The sequence below is a fragment of the Ruditapes philippinarum genome, unplaced genomic scaffold, assembly GCF_026571515.1.
Source record: "Ruditapes philippinarum isolate M1 unplaced genomic scaffold, ASM2657151v2 ctg647_1_1_1_1, whole genome shotgun sequence".
NCBI classification, from domain to species: domain Eukaryota; kingdom Metazoa; phylum Mollusca; class Bivalvia; order Venerida; family Veneridae; genus Ruditapes; species Ruditapes philippinarum.
This window is the reverse complement of record NW_026860743.1, coordinates 575361-590902: the sequence shown is the minus strand read 5'-3', so window position 1 is coordinate 590902 and position 15542 is coordinate 575361. Positions and strand designations below refer to the sequence as shown.

The window sequence follows — 15542 nt, the reverse complement described above, 5'->3', positions numbered from 1 at the left end:
GCTGTGTTACATTCATGTATGTATTGAGAAAAAAAATAATCCAGGTTGATTGTCCAAGTCGTGCATCTTAATGCAGGAATTTCAAAAATGAAACAAGTATCAATTATTTTATAACATGGTATCAAAGTAACATTAATTATATAACTTTATAATGTGAGTCTAAACTGATATTCTATATAAAAAAAATGACATCGGTCATTCAAATAATCGCACCTTCTGTGCATACTGTATTAACTGTTTCTTATCATCAGATTGATAGTATTGTTTTTTTGTTTGTTTTTTTTTGTTTTGTTTTTTTAAGGCATGCTTACGTGACGTAATGAGTTGAGTGAAGCACAAAGTTATAATAACAGCTAGCTAGCTCATCTGTACTTCTGTACTTTGATTTGCTTCCGGCTTCGTTTAATCCTTAAGACTGCCATTGGTAGTTGCTATAAAACTAAGTTTACTTATCAAATGTTTTTATACATTCTAATATGCAGATTTATGTCATACAAACGTCTTTATTACGGATGAAAAGTGGTTTCAATTACTCAAAAAAAAACGAATCGTTAGTTTCGATAGTAAAGTGGTAGTTGTTATTCATGTTTTTAAGTTATATACGCATTTGCTTCTAAAGTAAAAATAACGTGCCTGCTATTGTTACGGAATATAACTCTTTATACTGAAAATAATTTCAGATTAAACCGACACCATTAAATGTGCCTTAAAATTCAAAATTAATTGATGCAAATATAAAACTGTTTTTTTTTACTGCAAAGAGATGATAGTTCTGATGCAGAACATCAAAACATAAACGGAACTGAAACTTGGTTGATTTAATTAGCTATATTCATGTTCGGTAGTCCATTGGGTGACTTTCCGGTGATAGCTTCATAATGTCGGAATGGCTGCGTTCCGTACAGACGATCATTGCTTCATATTTGTTTTTACAATAAAGTTCATGGTGTTCTCTACTTGAGCATTATTCATTCTTCAGCTTTAAGAGAATTGAAGAAACTAAAGCAGTAATATTGAAGAGAAGGGTCAGAAAATTGAAGTTCTGTAACAATCATTTTGTGAAGAAATTTAGATTCACAACCTAATTTAGATTCACAACCTTTAATAGTTTCACATAAAAACGCGGTATCTAATTTTGGAAACAACTAATCTGGTAACAAACGGGGATTTATTTTATGAAACTTTTTGAAATATGAAGAGTATGGTGGCCGGTTGCGACCATTTTAAACCCGCGACAAATTTTATTGATCTTTGGGAAAAATTAAGGCCGCGTCTTTGTTCATCAACAACAGTCTCATAAAATATCACGGCGAGATATAGCAATTTTAAGGAGCGACTTTTGCGCAGAGACATTTCCCGCCTTAAAAAGTCGAGGCTTAATGCTTAAACTCGTCTTTTTACAAGGTATGCATCAAAACAAATTATCGCGGATTATAATGGCCGAAATCGGCTACCTTACGAAGGCATATGTTTGCGTATCATTTTATATAATTTCGTCATACAATATCGTGGGTTTAAAAGTTTCTCGCGACATTTTATAAACTAATTGTAAAATTTCTCGCGGCTTTAAAAAGGACTCTATCGGCCACCATAGTAAAGGGTAAAAAAAACAACAACAAAAACAGACAAAAAAAAAACATAAGTGTATAAGCATATGTGAATAAGCCTCGTCATACTTCATAACACTGGTGGATTATTTATGACAAGAACAATGATATGCGTGTAAAAGTATGAACGATTTAATATTCAACATCGCCCAGGAAATGTGTTTCATTTATTTCTGTATGATATGTGATTGAATTATCAGGAATGCATTGGAACAATAAAAGTAATTGCTCGGTAAGAATTGCATTTACGTGTTTTTATAAGACGACCAAAATTTCTTTACATGATAAGACAAGTGTAATCGTGTAACGATCATTTTCTGCAATATTTTGAATTATTAACCCGACACTGCTGCAAATTTTGGAACGACTCCCTTGGAATCGTTCACAATTACGATAAATAATATTAAAAATGGGTAAGACAACAGTATAAAACTTCCCCAATATACTGAAATGCTAAAACTGCACCATAGGCACTTCATGGCAAAAAAGTATTTAATCGACTACCCGTTTTGGCCGACTACTCGCCGCAAACCGATCTATCTGGTTACTATTCAATCTAATTAACGAAATTTTTGCCATCAAGTGCCTATGAACTGCATTGGTTCATCATTAAGCTGTGCTCAAGTTGAGTTATTTTTATTGTCAGAAAATGCTTCCTTTGCCAAGAACCTTACTTGTTAACAAATATATGTTTGATTTCAAATTCTCTCTTGTCTTTTTTATTTTTATTTTTGTGTGTTCAACCGTTGCATACAGAAAAGGTAATTACCGTGTAAAAACATATCACTTGTTGATTGTAAAACAAATAACACACAATTTTGATGGTGAATAAAGAATGTGCAAATAAATACCTATAACATAGAGTCTACCTTACCTGACACATAGAGACCTTCTTACCTGAACCATAGAGATCCTCTTACATGAAACATGAGAACCTATTGCCTGAAACATAGAGACCCTCTTACCTGAAACATAGAGACCTTCTTACCTGAAACATAGAGATCCTCTTACCTGAAACATAGAGATCATCTTACATGAAACATTGAGACTCTCTTACCTGAAACACAAAGACCCTCTTACATAGAGATCCTCTAACATAGAGATCCTCTTACATAAAACATAAAGACCTTCTTACATGAAACATTGAGAATATCTTACCTGAAACATAGAGACCCTCTTACATGAAACATAGAGACCCTCTTACCTGAAACATAGAGACCCTCTTACATGAATTATAGAGAATATTATACCTGAAACATAGAGACCCTTTTTCCTGAAAAATAGAGACCCTCTTACCTGTAACATGGAGATCCTCTTACCTGTAAAAATAGAGACCCTCTTATATGAAACATCGAGACCCTCTTACATGAAACATAGAGACCCTCTAACCTGTAACATAGAGACACTTTTACCTGAATCACAGAGACCTTCTCTCCTGTGAAAGTGTCATGTTTCTTCTACTGTAACTTATATTAAAGTCATGTATAAAACCCTGAGGACATGTTTTATTAAGATCAATGAATATCATTAGATAAAAAAACGCCCTTCCTTCAAATTATTGGTAAATATTGAAAATAATTTTTCTAATGCAAACTTCTTTTATCATCTTATCCTTTTCTTCTAGTGTAATCCAAATCATTTTTATTTAAGTTATCTGTACTTGAAATAAAAATAGGATATGTTTAGATTTATGAAATATATACTTATTTCATTCAGGAAATGAGACGAGGTCCATAAAAATGGAGAAACGAAGTCAGGAAACAGTGTGAATAATCATTTAAAGAATCAGCAGAATGGGTCCTTTTTATTTCAAGATGGCTGTCATGTTTATTTTTATATTATTTACTCTATCGGTAATGCAGGCTTCGCAACGCCTCTGTCGAGTTGAAGAAAAACGTACACTTGTTTGTAACCACATGCCAGAAAATATTCCGAATGGAATCTTAAATGTCCGTGTTAAAAACTTAGGCATGTCACAGAAAACAATTAATAGCACTAACTTTAAGTCAGAAAATTGGAGGTATATTGAACGTTTAGAATTATCAGGTTGCAAAACCACATGTGGATTCGTACATTTTGCAAACGGCACGTTTGTCAATTTGGTGACACTCTCCGAGCTACACATACATTTACACGATGTCTACCTGGATTCCAATGTATTTGATGGACAGCTAACTGTCAACTTACTAGATGTAAGTGATTGCCCACGATTGACTTTTGACAAACTGTTCAATAGTTTGAACGGGACAAATAAGCTACCAGCGCTAAAACATCTAAAAATGAAGAAAATAAATTCGTATCACTACGGACAAAATATATTAGATGCACGCGTTGGGAAAGTTTTACAAGCCAAAAACATTATCAGTTTGGATCTTGGTTATACAGATATTGCCTTATTTGACTTCCACATATTTAAGTATTTAGCATACATTGAAGTCATGAACATATCCAGCGCTAACATCAATAACTTTGGGACACATGAGGACAGAACACACGACTTTGCAAATATAACATTGGACCTTAGTCATGCGACAATGCCTTTAAAATCGATACCACCTTATGCTGTGTATTCGGATGTGACACTGAATATTTCAGTATTTGAACCATCTTATTTTTTTGAGTTTGGCGTTTTAAATATAAGTTCAATAAAGCCAACATTTCCAATTTCTTTTAAAAATATAACGTTAATTGTCGATATACCTCCAATGAATTTTCCTGTAAAGCATATGATATTAAAAGACATCAACATTAAGTATTTTGATGTTCACTGCGTGTTCACAAATAACAATGCAACTGCATATAAAGATGTCAAAGAACTTAACCTCGCAGAAAATGGACTGCAATATGTAGATCTTTCTTGTGCATTCAGAGATCTAAAAGCACTTGACATGTCTTCCAATCAGTTAGGTAAAATGGCCATTAGTAACAGATCAGCTTTTGAAGAGATTTTGCATTCTCTTTACAAGTTACAATTTGTAAGTTTATCAAGAAATGGCTTACAAATGGTACCAAAGAACATGTTCAAAAACAATTTTGCTTTGAACAAAATTGATCTATCTGGAAACCAATTGACTCAAATAACTTTTACAATGGACAATTTAGACAATCTTGAAGTCTTAGATTTACATGACAATAACATATATTATCTTGACACGGCATCTCTCGGTCACTTAGATTCAATCCCAGTGAATAAAAAACAGAAAAAGACTTGTGCAACAGTTCTTTTAAGAGATAATCCATTATCGTGTGCAGTATGCGATTACAAATCTTCAATAAGTTGGATTTTGAATTCGCTGCTTGTTAATATCTCATCCCAAAATTTATACTGTACGAAGGAAGATGGAAAACTGTCGAGAATAGATAAAGATATTGTACATGTTATCGAGAATATTTGTAATCGAGTAGTCATCAGCATTGCTACTTGTGTCTCGCCTACATGTCTTATAATTCTTGGCATAGTAATAGGACAAGTGTTATACAAATATTATAAGCGCTTGCGCATGCGTAAGAAAAGGCATGAAATAATTTGTTCACTACGTAACTCCAAAGATCACAACAAATACGCTGCTTTTTTTATAGCACAATGTGAAAAGGAAGGTTCGGGTGAACAATATGAAAATATTATTGCTATGTTGAATGACAACCTGCTACGAATAATTGGACCTCGATGTCACTATGATCCTAAAAAGCGTGGTCAACAATTCCAACAAAACTGCGAAAATCAACAGAATTTAGAAAATCATTATGATCCTACCCATGGTGCACTTGTTCATCATCCACAACAGGATTTACAAAATCATCATGGTCCTACCCATGGTGCACTTGTTCATCATCCACAACAGGATTTACAAATCATCATGGTCCTACCCATGGTGCACTTGTTCATCATCCACAACAGGATTTACAAAATCATCATGGTCCTACCCATGGTGCACTTGTTCATCATCCACAACAGGATTTACAAAATCATCATGGTCCTACCCATGGTGCACTTGTTCATCATCCACAACAGGATTTACAAAATCATCATGGTCCTACCCATGGTGAACTTGTTCATCATCCACAACAGGATTTACAAAATCATCATGGTCCTACCCATGGTGCACTTGTTCATCATCCACAACAGGATTTACAAAATCATCATGTCCTACCCATGGTGAACTTGTTCATCATCCACAACAGGATTTACAAAATCATCATGGTCCTACCCATGGTGCACTTGTTCATCATCCACAACAGGATTTACAAAATCATCATGGTCCTACCCATGGTGCACTTGTTTATCATCCACAACAGGATTTACAAAATCATCATGGTCCTACCCATGGTGTACTTGTTCATCATCCACAACAGGATTTACAAAACCATTCATGATCCTACCCATGGTGCACTTGTTCATCATCCACAACAGGATTTACAAAATCATCATGGTCCTACCCATGGTGCACTTGTTCATCATCCACAACAGGATTTACAAAATCATCATGGTCCTACCCATGGTGCACTTGTTCATCATACACAACAGTATTTACAAAATCATCATGGTCCTTCCCATGGTGCACTTGTTCATCATCCACAACAGGATTTACAGAATCATCATGGTCCTACCCATGGAGCACTTGTTTATCATCCACAACAGGATTTACAAAATCATCATGGTCCTACCCATGGAGCACTTGTTCATCATCCACAACAGGATTTACAAAATCATCATGGTCCTACCGATGATGCACTTTTGCATGATCAACAACAGAGATTAGAAAATCAACATGATCCTGTTCATGGTGCACTTGCTGATAATATTTCACTAGAAAGCATAACTAAATACGTCTGCACAAGGCATGACTACAAACCAGGGCATTCAATTTTTAATGAATTCGGTAGATATTTTGATAATTCTTATATTCTAATACTTTTAATAACAAAGGATTTTCGTGATTTACAAGAGCTACAGTTTTTACTTGACATGGTTCGTGAATGTAGGAAACCAATCCTGTTTATGTTAATGGGGAGTTCTGTTGCACGAGACCATGTCCCACAAGAGCTACATTATTTATATCACAAAGAAAATGTTTTTAAACTCAAAAAGGGGAAAGATGGCAAATTTGAACCCCAGACTTCATGGGATGACATTTGCAATTTCATCTTAACTGTGTGAAAAGAGAGATAACTCAGCAAACTGTGTGATAAGAGAATATCTTACGTTTTGTTCCTGTATAGTTTTTATGTGATATGTAAATTATTGTCGGTTACGCACGGTATACTACATGATCTAGATAATGTAATATGTATGGAATATAATTATACCGGACGTAACCGACTATCCATTTAAATGTGCTATGAAACGTTTTAGCTAAAAAAATATTTATCTTGTGATAGCCCCCTAAAAAAAACCTTGTAATTCAGTTAACACAGGAATAGTATTTGGTATATTGTATTTTCAGCTCAAGATATATGATTCTGACAGTTGTTCCTTATCATCACTGTATGGCAAGATTCATTGTTGTAGCGTTCATCCCAACAATTAACTCCAGGGTAAACATAGAAGTTTGCTTAAAAAGGTTTTATTTTCACTAAGACATTTACTTCAGACTTGACAGTTATTATTTTACGCACGATCAGTAACATCTTTTTCATGACTATATCATATATATTTGGAGAATAATCATCTTTTGAAATTTGAAGTCCATATTGAAATGTATCTTCATTAATACGTAGTTAGCACAGGCACACAAAATTCACGTGAATTGTGTGTCATTATGTGCGAAATTCAAAAATATCGCATTTACTTACTTTGAACTTCGAGCCAGGTCTGATAAAGCAAACAATCTACTGCAATAGAAATGATATTGTTAATAGACATCAACAAATCCTTATAATATGTTTTGGTATTATTCTGTAAGGTATGTATTTAAATACGGCGAGTACAGTGCAAAAAAAAACCTTTCTATCATTTCTACGCTCATTTCTGATTACTATGGTGGCATATTTTTGCCACCAGATAACCTGATAACTAACTAGTTAATTAAGAGGTTAACTAGTTACGTAACTAGTTAACCTCTTAATTAACTAGTTAGTTATCAGGTTAACTAGTTACGTAACTAGTTAATTTTTTCAATAAATAAAAGATCATAACGGGAAATAAATGCATGTTAGTGCCTGCAACTGCCATCCTTTTATTATTTTCATCAGCTTAAAATTAAGAGGTTAACTAATTAGGTAACTAGTTAACCTCTTAATTAACTAGTTAATTAATAGGTTAACTAGTTACCTAACTAGTTAACCCGTTATCACTTATCTATAAATAGATATTGCATAATATTTGGAATACCCGTACTGTCCGCTTATGAGCGGGGTATAACTAAAATACGAAAATAGGGTTATTTTCGCGAAAATAGCATTTTGGCATGAGCGGCAAGATATTCCCTTGTTTATTGCACGTGTCTCACAGCATCGGGTCAATTTCCTGTGTATCTGTTTATTTGTCCAGAGCCTTTAAACGTTAAGACTTTCATTGTCTGACTAATACATATCCTATTTGATATAAACAATATACATACCTAAATGAAACGTAATCGGGATTTAAAGTAATCATTTGTACTGACCCATAAAAAAGCATGTTATAAAACATAAACTAATCACAGGGTTTATTGATATATCTTATTATAACCACCAACCCTGTGGCACCTGTCCATTAAGATATGGAAAGTATTGATAAATTACTTTACAACATTCCATGTCCTCGTCGACACACAAATCATTACCTTAACAGGAAGGTATACAAATACACCAAGAAATGAATAATGTCGTAAATCATGCAATGTTATATTTGTTTGTAACAGAATATCTTTCTCTTTTAGTATGTCCAAAAACATAGGACTAAAAAAAACTTTAAAAAACACAACATAGTTTGTCAATAATAAAAAGACACTTTAAGTATATAAAATCTTCGTAATATTAGGTAACTGCTATAATGCTAAACACATCTCGGTGAAGCATAATACTTTTTTTACATAGAGCATTTAATTAAATGTTGCTATACACATTGTACTCTTTTATGCAATTAAAGAATGGAATGAAGGGACCAATCCAACACTGACACTTTTACATCCATGAATTGGCAACACGTGCGACACGTGTCATAAAGGGGCTTCATAATACCTTTAATTTAGGTACTTCTGATATTTCAGTCGAGTTTACTGCACAAACGTCAAACTTTATTACACACATTGGAAATGACAAATCAAAACAAAGTAAATCATCATCTTCGTCAGATTAACCATGGATCAGGAGCATAGATCAGGATGATATCGATAGGCCCGGTGTCCAATGTTCACAAATGTCCACCGATGCTCTCCTGGATGCGTGTTTAAATTATATCATTGATTAAAAATGCCTTATGGCACATTTGTGCAATTACCTTTTTTGTGTTAGTTGATATATTCATTATATGCTTACGATTTTATATGAATCGTGCGTGTTTAAATGATACCAGTAATTAAACATACTTAATGCATGCACATCTTGATTTGTGCAATGCCCTATGTATTTTGTGTGAGAGTTCACTATTATTTGTTAGTGTTGCTAGATTTAGTCTTAAGTTGCAATTCAAAGATATGACAGTAAACGATCTTAAAGGGTTGTTTGAATTACTTTATACCTTTATGTTCAATTACAACATTGAATAAGATGTATTTTGCATTCATTTTCTGGTTTTTTTTTACTTCTGTCTTTAAATTCAAAGATACATATTTAATACAAATTTAATTTTGTTTTGGTACAATTATTGCTTTACCTTCAAAGGGGAATAAAAAGCGAGTCATGTCAGAATGAGATTATGGATCTGATAACATTGCAGTAGCACTCAATCCAGTATCTGACCATTCTCTCCAGTATCTGACCATGTATCAATGCAATGGAGCAAAACAATGCTATTTATAGATAAGTAATAACGGGTTAACTAGTTACGTAACTAGTTAACCTGATAATTTACTAGTTAATTAATAGGTTATCTAGTTACATAAATACTTAACTAGTTAACCTCTTAATTAACTAGATAATTATCAGGTTAACTAGTTACGCAAATACCTAACTAGTTAACCTGATAATTAACTAGTTAATTAAGAGGTTAACTAGTTATGTAACTAGTTAACCTCTTAATTAACTAGTTAATTATTAGGTTAACTAGTTACATAAATACTTAACTAGTTAACCTGATAATTAACTAGTTAATTAAGAGGTTAACTAGTTAAGTATTTATGTAACTAGTTAACCTATTAATTAACTAGTTAATTATCAGGTTTACTAGTTACGTAACTAGTTAACCTCTTAATATTTAGCTGACAATAAGGGATGGCAGTTGCGGGCACAAACATGCATTTATTTCCCGTTATGATCTTTTCTTTATTGAAAAAATTAACTAGTTACGTAACTAGTTAACCTGATAATTAACTAGTTAATTATCAGGTTAACTAGTTACGTAACTAGTTAACCTCTTAATTAACTAGTTAATTATCAGGTTATCTGGTGGCAGAAATATGCCACCATAATTCACAATTCAAGAAATAATTTACATTTGATATGCAATTAATGTCTGATTTTGCAGTATTTGTCAGCATATATCAACTGCGTGACTAATTAGGTCTACTTTTGCATATCCTGACATACATTTAGTAATTTTCGTAGATATCAAGTGCCGTTTGCATTTGTAAATTATTTTCTTTCTTCACTTGACAATATTGAAAGGCACATTATGCCTTAGGAACGAATACATTTTACTCCTTAAGAAAGAGCATTCACATTACGGTTTAAGAGCATGGTAAATGCTTCTGACCTGAAAAAAGGTAGTCCTAATTGTGAAATTATCTGTCATAAATGTAGCAAAATGTTAATAGAGTAGTATTTTTACTTCAGTACAAAATACTTAATTACTATAATTCTATATATTCCTAAAATCATAAGAATAAAAAGATTATTCCGATTATTTCCCAATGACTCACCTTTTGAACCTATAAAGGTATGCAAAAAAAGATGCTTGCAAAAAAAACGTTTGCGAAATAAAAACAACAGCGTTTCACAATTCAGTTTATACGCTTTTGTCTAATAATCATTTCCAGTCTTGCAAAGCAAAATTTATCCAAGTTTGGGAAATTATTTAAGTATGTATCTTCTTTCCACTTCCCAAGGTTAATCTACCTGTAATTATCAAGTCATATATTTTTTACTGAGAAATAATCAAGAACATTTTTTAAAAAAAGAATATAATTCTGAACTTGGTTGTAATCTTCCATAAATGGATTTTTTTGATGACTATAGATTATTCATAATTTATATGTGAACACTTAAGCACTTAAGTGTCTTGAAAGTGAGTATCTTAAGTTGCATACTCGCTAATGGATATGTGAGCTAAAATGGGGATCTATAGAGGGGATACGGACAAAAGCCCCCCCCCATCTTAAACTGACAATGTGGACAAAAGCCCCCCATGAAATTTACACGTAGGACAAAAGCCCCCCACCACATCAAAAATACAGGAAGGACAACCCCAGTCCATCAAACAATTGTTATTGAGAATCCCGTCAGTTTAAATCCGGAACTTGATGTATTGAGACATGTCAAAATCGGTTTGTTTAAAAATTTAACAAATAAATGCAATTGTTTTAAAAGATAATTTACATTAAGATTTAAATTTAAAGGTACAAAAGTTCTAATTTGATTTATTGTGTAATTCGTATGTATAATTCATTGATGATATGAATGTTTTTATGTTTACTTTATCATATATTGTGCAGCACAAATGTGCATGAATATATTCAGAGAATCGCTTATCAACGCTTATCAAGGAAATAAAAGTGAAAGGGACATACTTGTTTAGATTTATTTGAAGTATAACCCAAGTTCCCGAACACTGGGCGTGTGAAAAAAGATAGTAATCAGTCTGGTCTACGCTGCAATGCAGCAATTGAGAAGCTCCGCGCAAAAAAATGCGCTCATTACAGGTACCTTACCCACAAGTCATTTTCTATTTTGTTTGTTTGTTTTGGGTTTTACGTCACATCGACACAGTATAGGTCATATCGCGACGTTCCAGCTTTACTGGTGGAGGAAGACCTCAGGTGCCCTTCCGTGCATTATTTCAGGCACGAACGGGCACCTGAGTAGAACCACCGACGTTCTGTAAGCTAGCTGGATAGCTTCCTCACATGAAAGAATCCAAAGTCCCTGTCGGGATTCGAACCCACAGCGGTGAGGGGCAAGTGGTTTGACGTCAGCGACCTTAACCACTCGGCCACGGACGCCCCACATTTTCTATTTAGATTAAGGACTATAGTCATTATTCTGGATGTTTTGTAAATCATTTAAATTTGCTTAATTATACTTATCGTATGCACTGTCCATGACAGAGGGGCCAGATATTAAATTTAAAAAAATGCTTTCACTGATGCCTGCCTGGTAAAGTTATTCCAATACAAACAAGACTTACAAGACTTGTAAATGTAATGTGACATGACAGTAGTCCAACATTGTTCTGTTTGTGTCATTACTTAACCTTTTCCCTTATATAAGCGTGTTTCGACGGCTTTTTGCCCCCCCCCCCTTTTTGAGGCCTCAAACAGTGAAAAATGCCCTTTTTAGGCCCCAAACACTGTTTTTCGTTTGAGAAATGTTGTTGTAAAAAGTGACTACTTTTTCGGCGCCGTCCCCCATCCAAATATCTTAGGGTAACTAGTAACCGACGCTGAAAAGCCTTTTACTCTATCTCAATTCATTGAGAAGTTGCAGCACTTTGAAATCAGTTTTGATGGAAAAAAAACAATGCAATATAGTGATTTTTGGCAATTTTGAGACGTCCCCCGTTGCCATGGTAACAGGAAATTTACGATTGAGCATGCTGTTAGAGAGGCTATGGTGTAGTCAACACTTGTGCCAAGTTTCATTAGTATTGAAGCATTTTTCATAGTTTCATAGCGGTTTGAAGTTGTTACAGGAGGCTTTTCAATGAAAACGGCCATTTTTCGCAATATGCTCATGGGGTAAAAGGTTAAGTAAGTAGATCTAATATTAGATTCATGATAAAAAATATCAAAACATGTACATTTTCTTTTTAACCTTTAATGCTACTCACTTTCTACAAATATCAACAACTAATCATTGTAGGAAATATTAAAATCCACATGTAAATAAGCCAAATCGACTTTATTTTCAAAATGTCCGTTACATGTTTCGCGCCAAATGGTATATCATGTTAAACAAGAAAGGCATTGATGCAAAGCATCAAATGGCGCCCAAAGCAAGAAATGCAGCAAGTGACGATGAACTAGTAGACTTCTGATGACCAGACATTCTTTTAAACTTTTCAATGGTTAATTGGATTTTACCAGAATTGTACATGTATATCATAGATGAATGGGCGGACAAAAGACATTGTTCATCATGAACTTTGGACGGCTTGCTAAAAAATAAAAATATTAAATGTAATTTCTTTGGAGCTTACAAAACAGTAGTCAATTTGAACAAAGTCTGTTTTTTATTATAATTGTAACAAATATACAAACAGCATATAAAAATAAAAACAAAAGAGACTAATATTGTAATACAACAGGCATTTTTCTATCAAATTAAGAAAAATGGTTTCTTTTGATGCCTTGGACTTAAAGTTATAATACCGTTCAACGATGATATTTTACCCTACAACTTAGTTTTCAGAAATTATCACCTCAATCATAAGTATATCCTCATTAATGATGAACTGCTATACAATTTTAATCTTATTTCGCCGAAACACTCGGATGCAACTGGATATAATATCGCCAGTTTTTGAAATCCCCGCCATTTGTAAAAGCTCTCGGGCCCGATCGGTTTCATTCGGAATTAACTCATTTGCATACGGAAAAGTTCGGAAATGCTATAATTAGAAACAAGTTCGGAAACGCTATAATTAGAAACGTCAACAAACTTGCGACCCTGATATTAGGAGATATAATATAAATGAGGGATGCAATTTTATTTTATGTTTTGTAATTAATAAACGATATGAAAAGCTATTTATTAGCTAAAGAATGTAGCTTATATCCTCGTAACGCGTTACGAAACAATCGGAAAAAGAACAAAGTCTGAGACTCTCACTTGATCTACAGTAAACAAGAAGATGGAGCGTTGGTCATGTCTATGTCGTACGGTTGCTGTGGTTATTTGAAATCGGTAAATTAGCCTTTCTTTATGATCGCTTCGTACCAGAAATAATACGTACCTATTGCCAAGCTTCCATCGTAGTAATATGGCATACAGTAGTGTGCGTCATGTAAATATTATGAAACACAGACACAAAAGTCTTGGGCTTTGGTGCTCAATCTGTATTATATTATAGATGTTGAAATATGATTTTTTTTTCAAAACGGCTTATATTAGGGTTTTTTTTTTATTTTAAAGGCGTTTTGAGCTCCAAACCCAAGTGTCTGTGTTAGGAAATTATAATGAAAAGAAATATAATTTGGCAATCTGGTGTAATAACCTGTATAGGGTGTTACCAGATTAAATAACCAGTCAACTGCATGTAAAAGCCAATACATATTTAACATCTACAGACTCAACCGTTTGATATATGATAATGTATAATTATACTTCAATTTATAAGCAAACAAGAATGAAAAAAGGACCAAGTTAAAGTTCTGATGCCTATAATTTTGAAAATGATCACTCAAGACCTGATTTTTATGTTAGCCTTTTGTAAAAGTGCACATTATGGAAAATAATGTACTAATGAGAATTTCATTCCAATACAAACACAGTGCAAACTGTGTAAATATTATTCTGTTAACAATGAACAGTTGCATTCCACTGAAAATAAGATTGCCAAGAATTAAATCCTAATCTCTGGATTATGTACACCGGTATGGCATAAAACCATAAATTTCACCACTTTATGTTCAAATGTTGAATTCTGCTAAAGCTGGTGCTAGGGGGGCATGGAAGGTAACTTGCACTTTCCAACAGGCTCACCAAATAGAGCCTGCAACAGTTTCAATTTTGTCATTTTGGGCTTTCTGCAGGAATTCTTTATTTCTCTATTTTCTGATATCAAATGTACTTTTTTAAAATTCAAATAAGATCACAGATTGTAACAATGTTTTACAAATACCTTTCAATGTTAATTTACACTCCACTTCTCTTTGCAAGTTTCAGGACACATTTTGGAATGTTGTTAAAATAACAAAAACACAGATAAATTGAAACATGTATTTGAACATTGGCAGTAAAACAACAATAAAATATTTTCAAATGAACAGCATATATATCTTCTTTTTCTTACTCTTAAAATTGTGCAACAGTGACTTCTTTACAGTTATAGTTTTATTTTCTATTCAATCCATGCTGTCTTAACAGGAAGAGAAAGTGTGAAGATGGCCAATATTGTAGAAGGAAATAAATAATATTTTAATTCCAACCAAATTATATGAACTTGAGCTAACCCCTTATGGGTTTCTGGTGATGAAGGATATTATGCTTAAGCCATTGTGACCTTAGACCTTATTAACTCCAAACTAATGCTTAATTACTAATCTAAGCAATGTCCCTGGAAATGTTCAAAACCTCGAGACAATGAGTTTACATGTCACTGAGACCTTGAACTTATAATCAAATGGACCAATCTTAAAACTAATGGCAATCAGAATTTTTCCTTCTGAGTTACATAAACTATACCTTACAATGTTACACATATTTAAAGGAAGTTAAACTTTATGCCATCTTGAGCTTTAAATCTTATTACCTCAAAATCAGTTGGTGCCATTATCTGGGGAAGGGCAATGTTCCTACCAAGCCTAAAAACTTAGGCTTACCCCTGAATGTAAAATATTGTTTGTTCCCCACTCCCGCGACCTACCTACAAATAGCACAGCTACCTAAAATATCTTATTGCCCAGGATTTGTTTACTA

The 15542-nt window shown here is 33.4% G+C and overlaps 1 protein-coding gene across 1 annotated transcript; it reads left to right on the top strand.

Moving 5' to 3' along the window:
- The first annotated feature begins 1565 nt into the window (after nucleotides 1-1565).
- On the top strand, nucleotides 1566-5979 carry LOC132713249 (uncharacterized). Its single transcript, XM_060695751.1, has 2 exons — nucleotides 1566-1839; nucleotides 3324-5979. Exon 2 carries the CDS (start codon nucleotides 3401-3403, stop codon nucleotides 5765-5767), a length of 2367 nt encoding a protein of 788 aa, XP_060551734.1. The 5' UTR covers nucleotides 1566-1839; nucleotides 3324-3400; the 3' UTR covers nucleotides 5768-5979.
- The last annotated feature ends 9563 nt before the right edge of the window (nucleotides 5980-15542 follow it).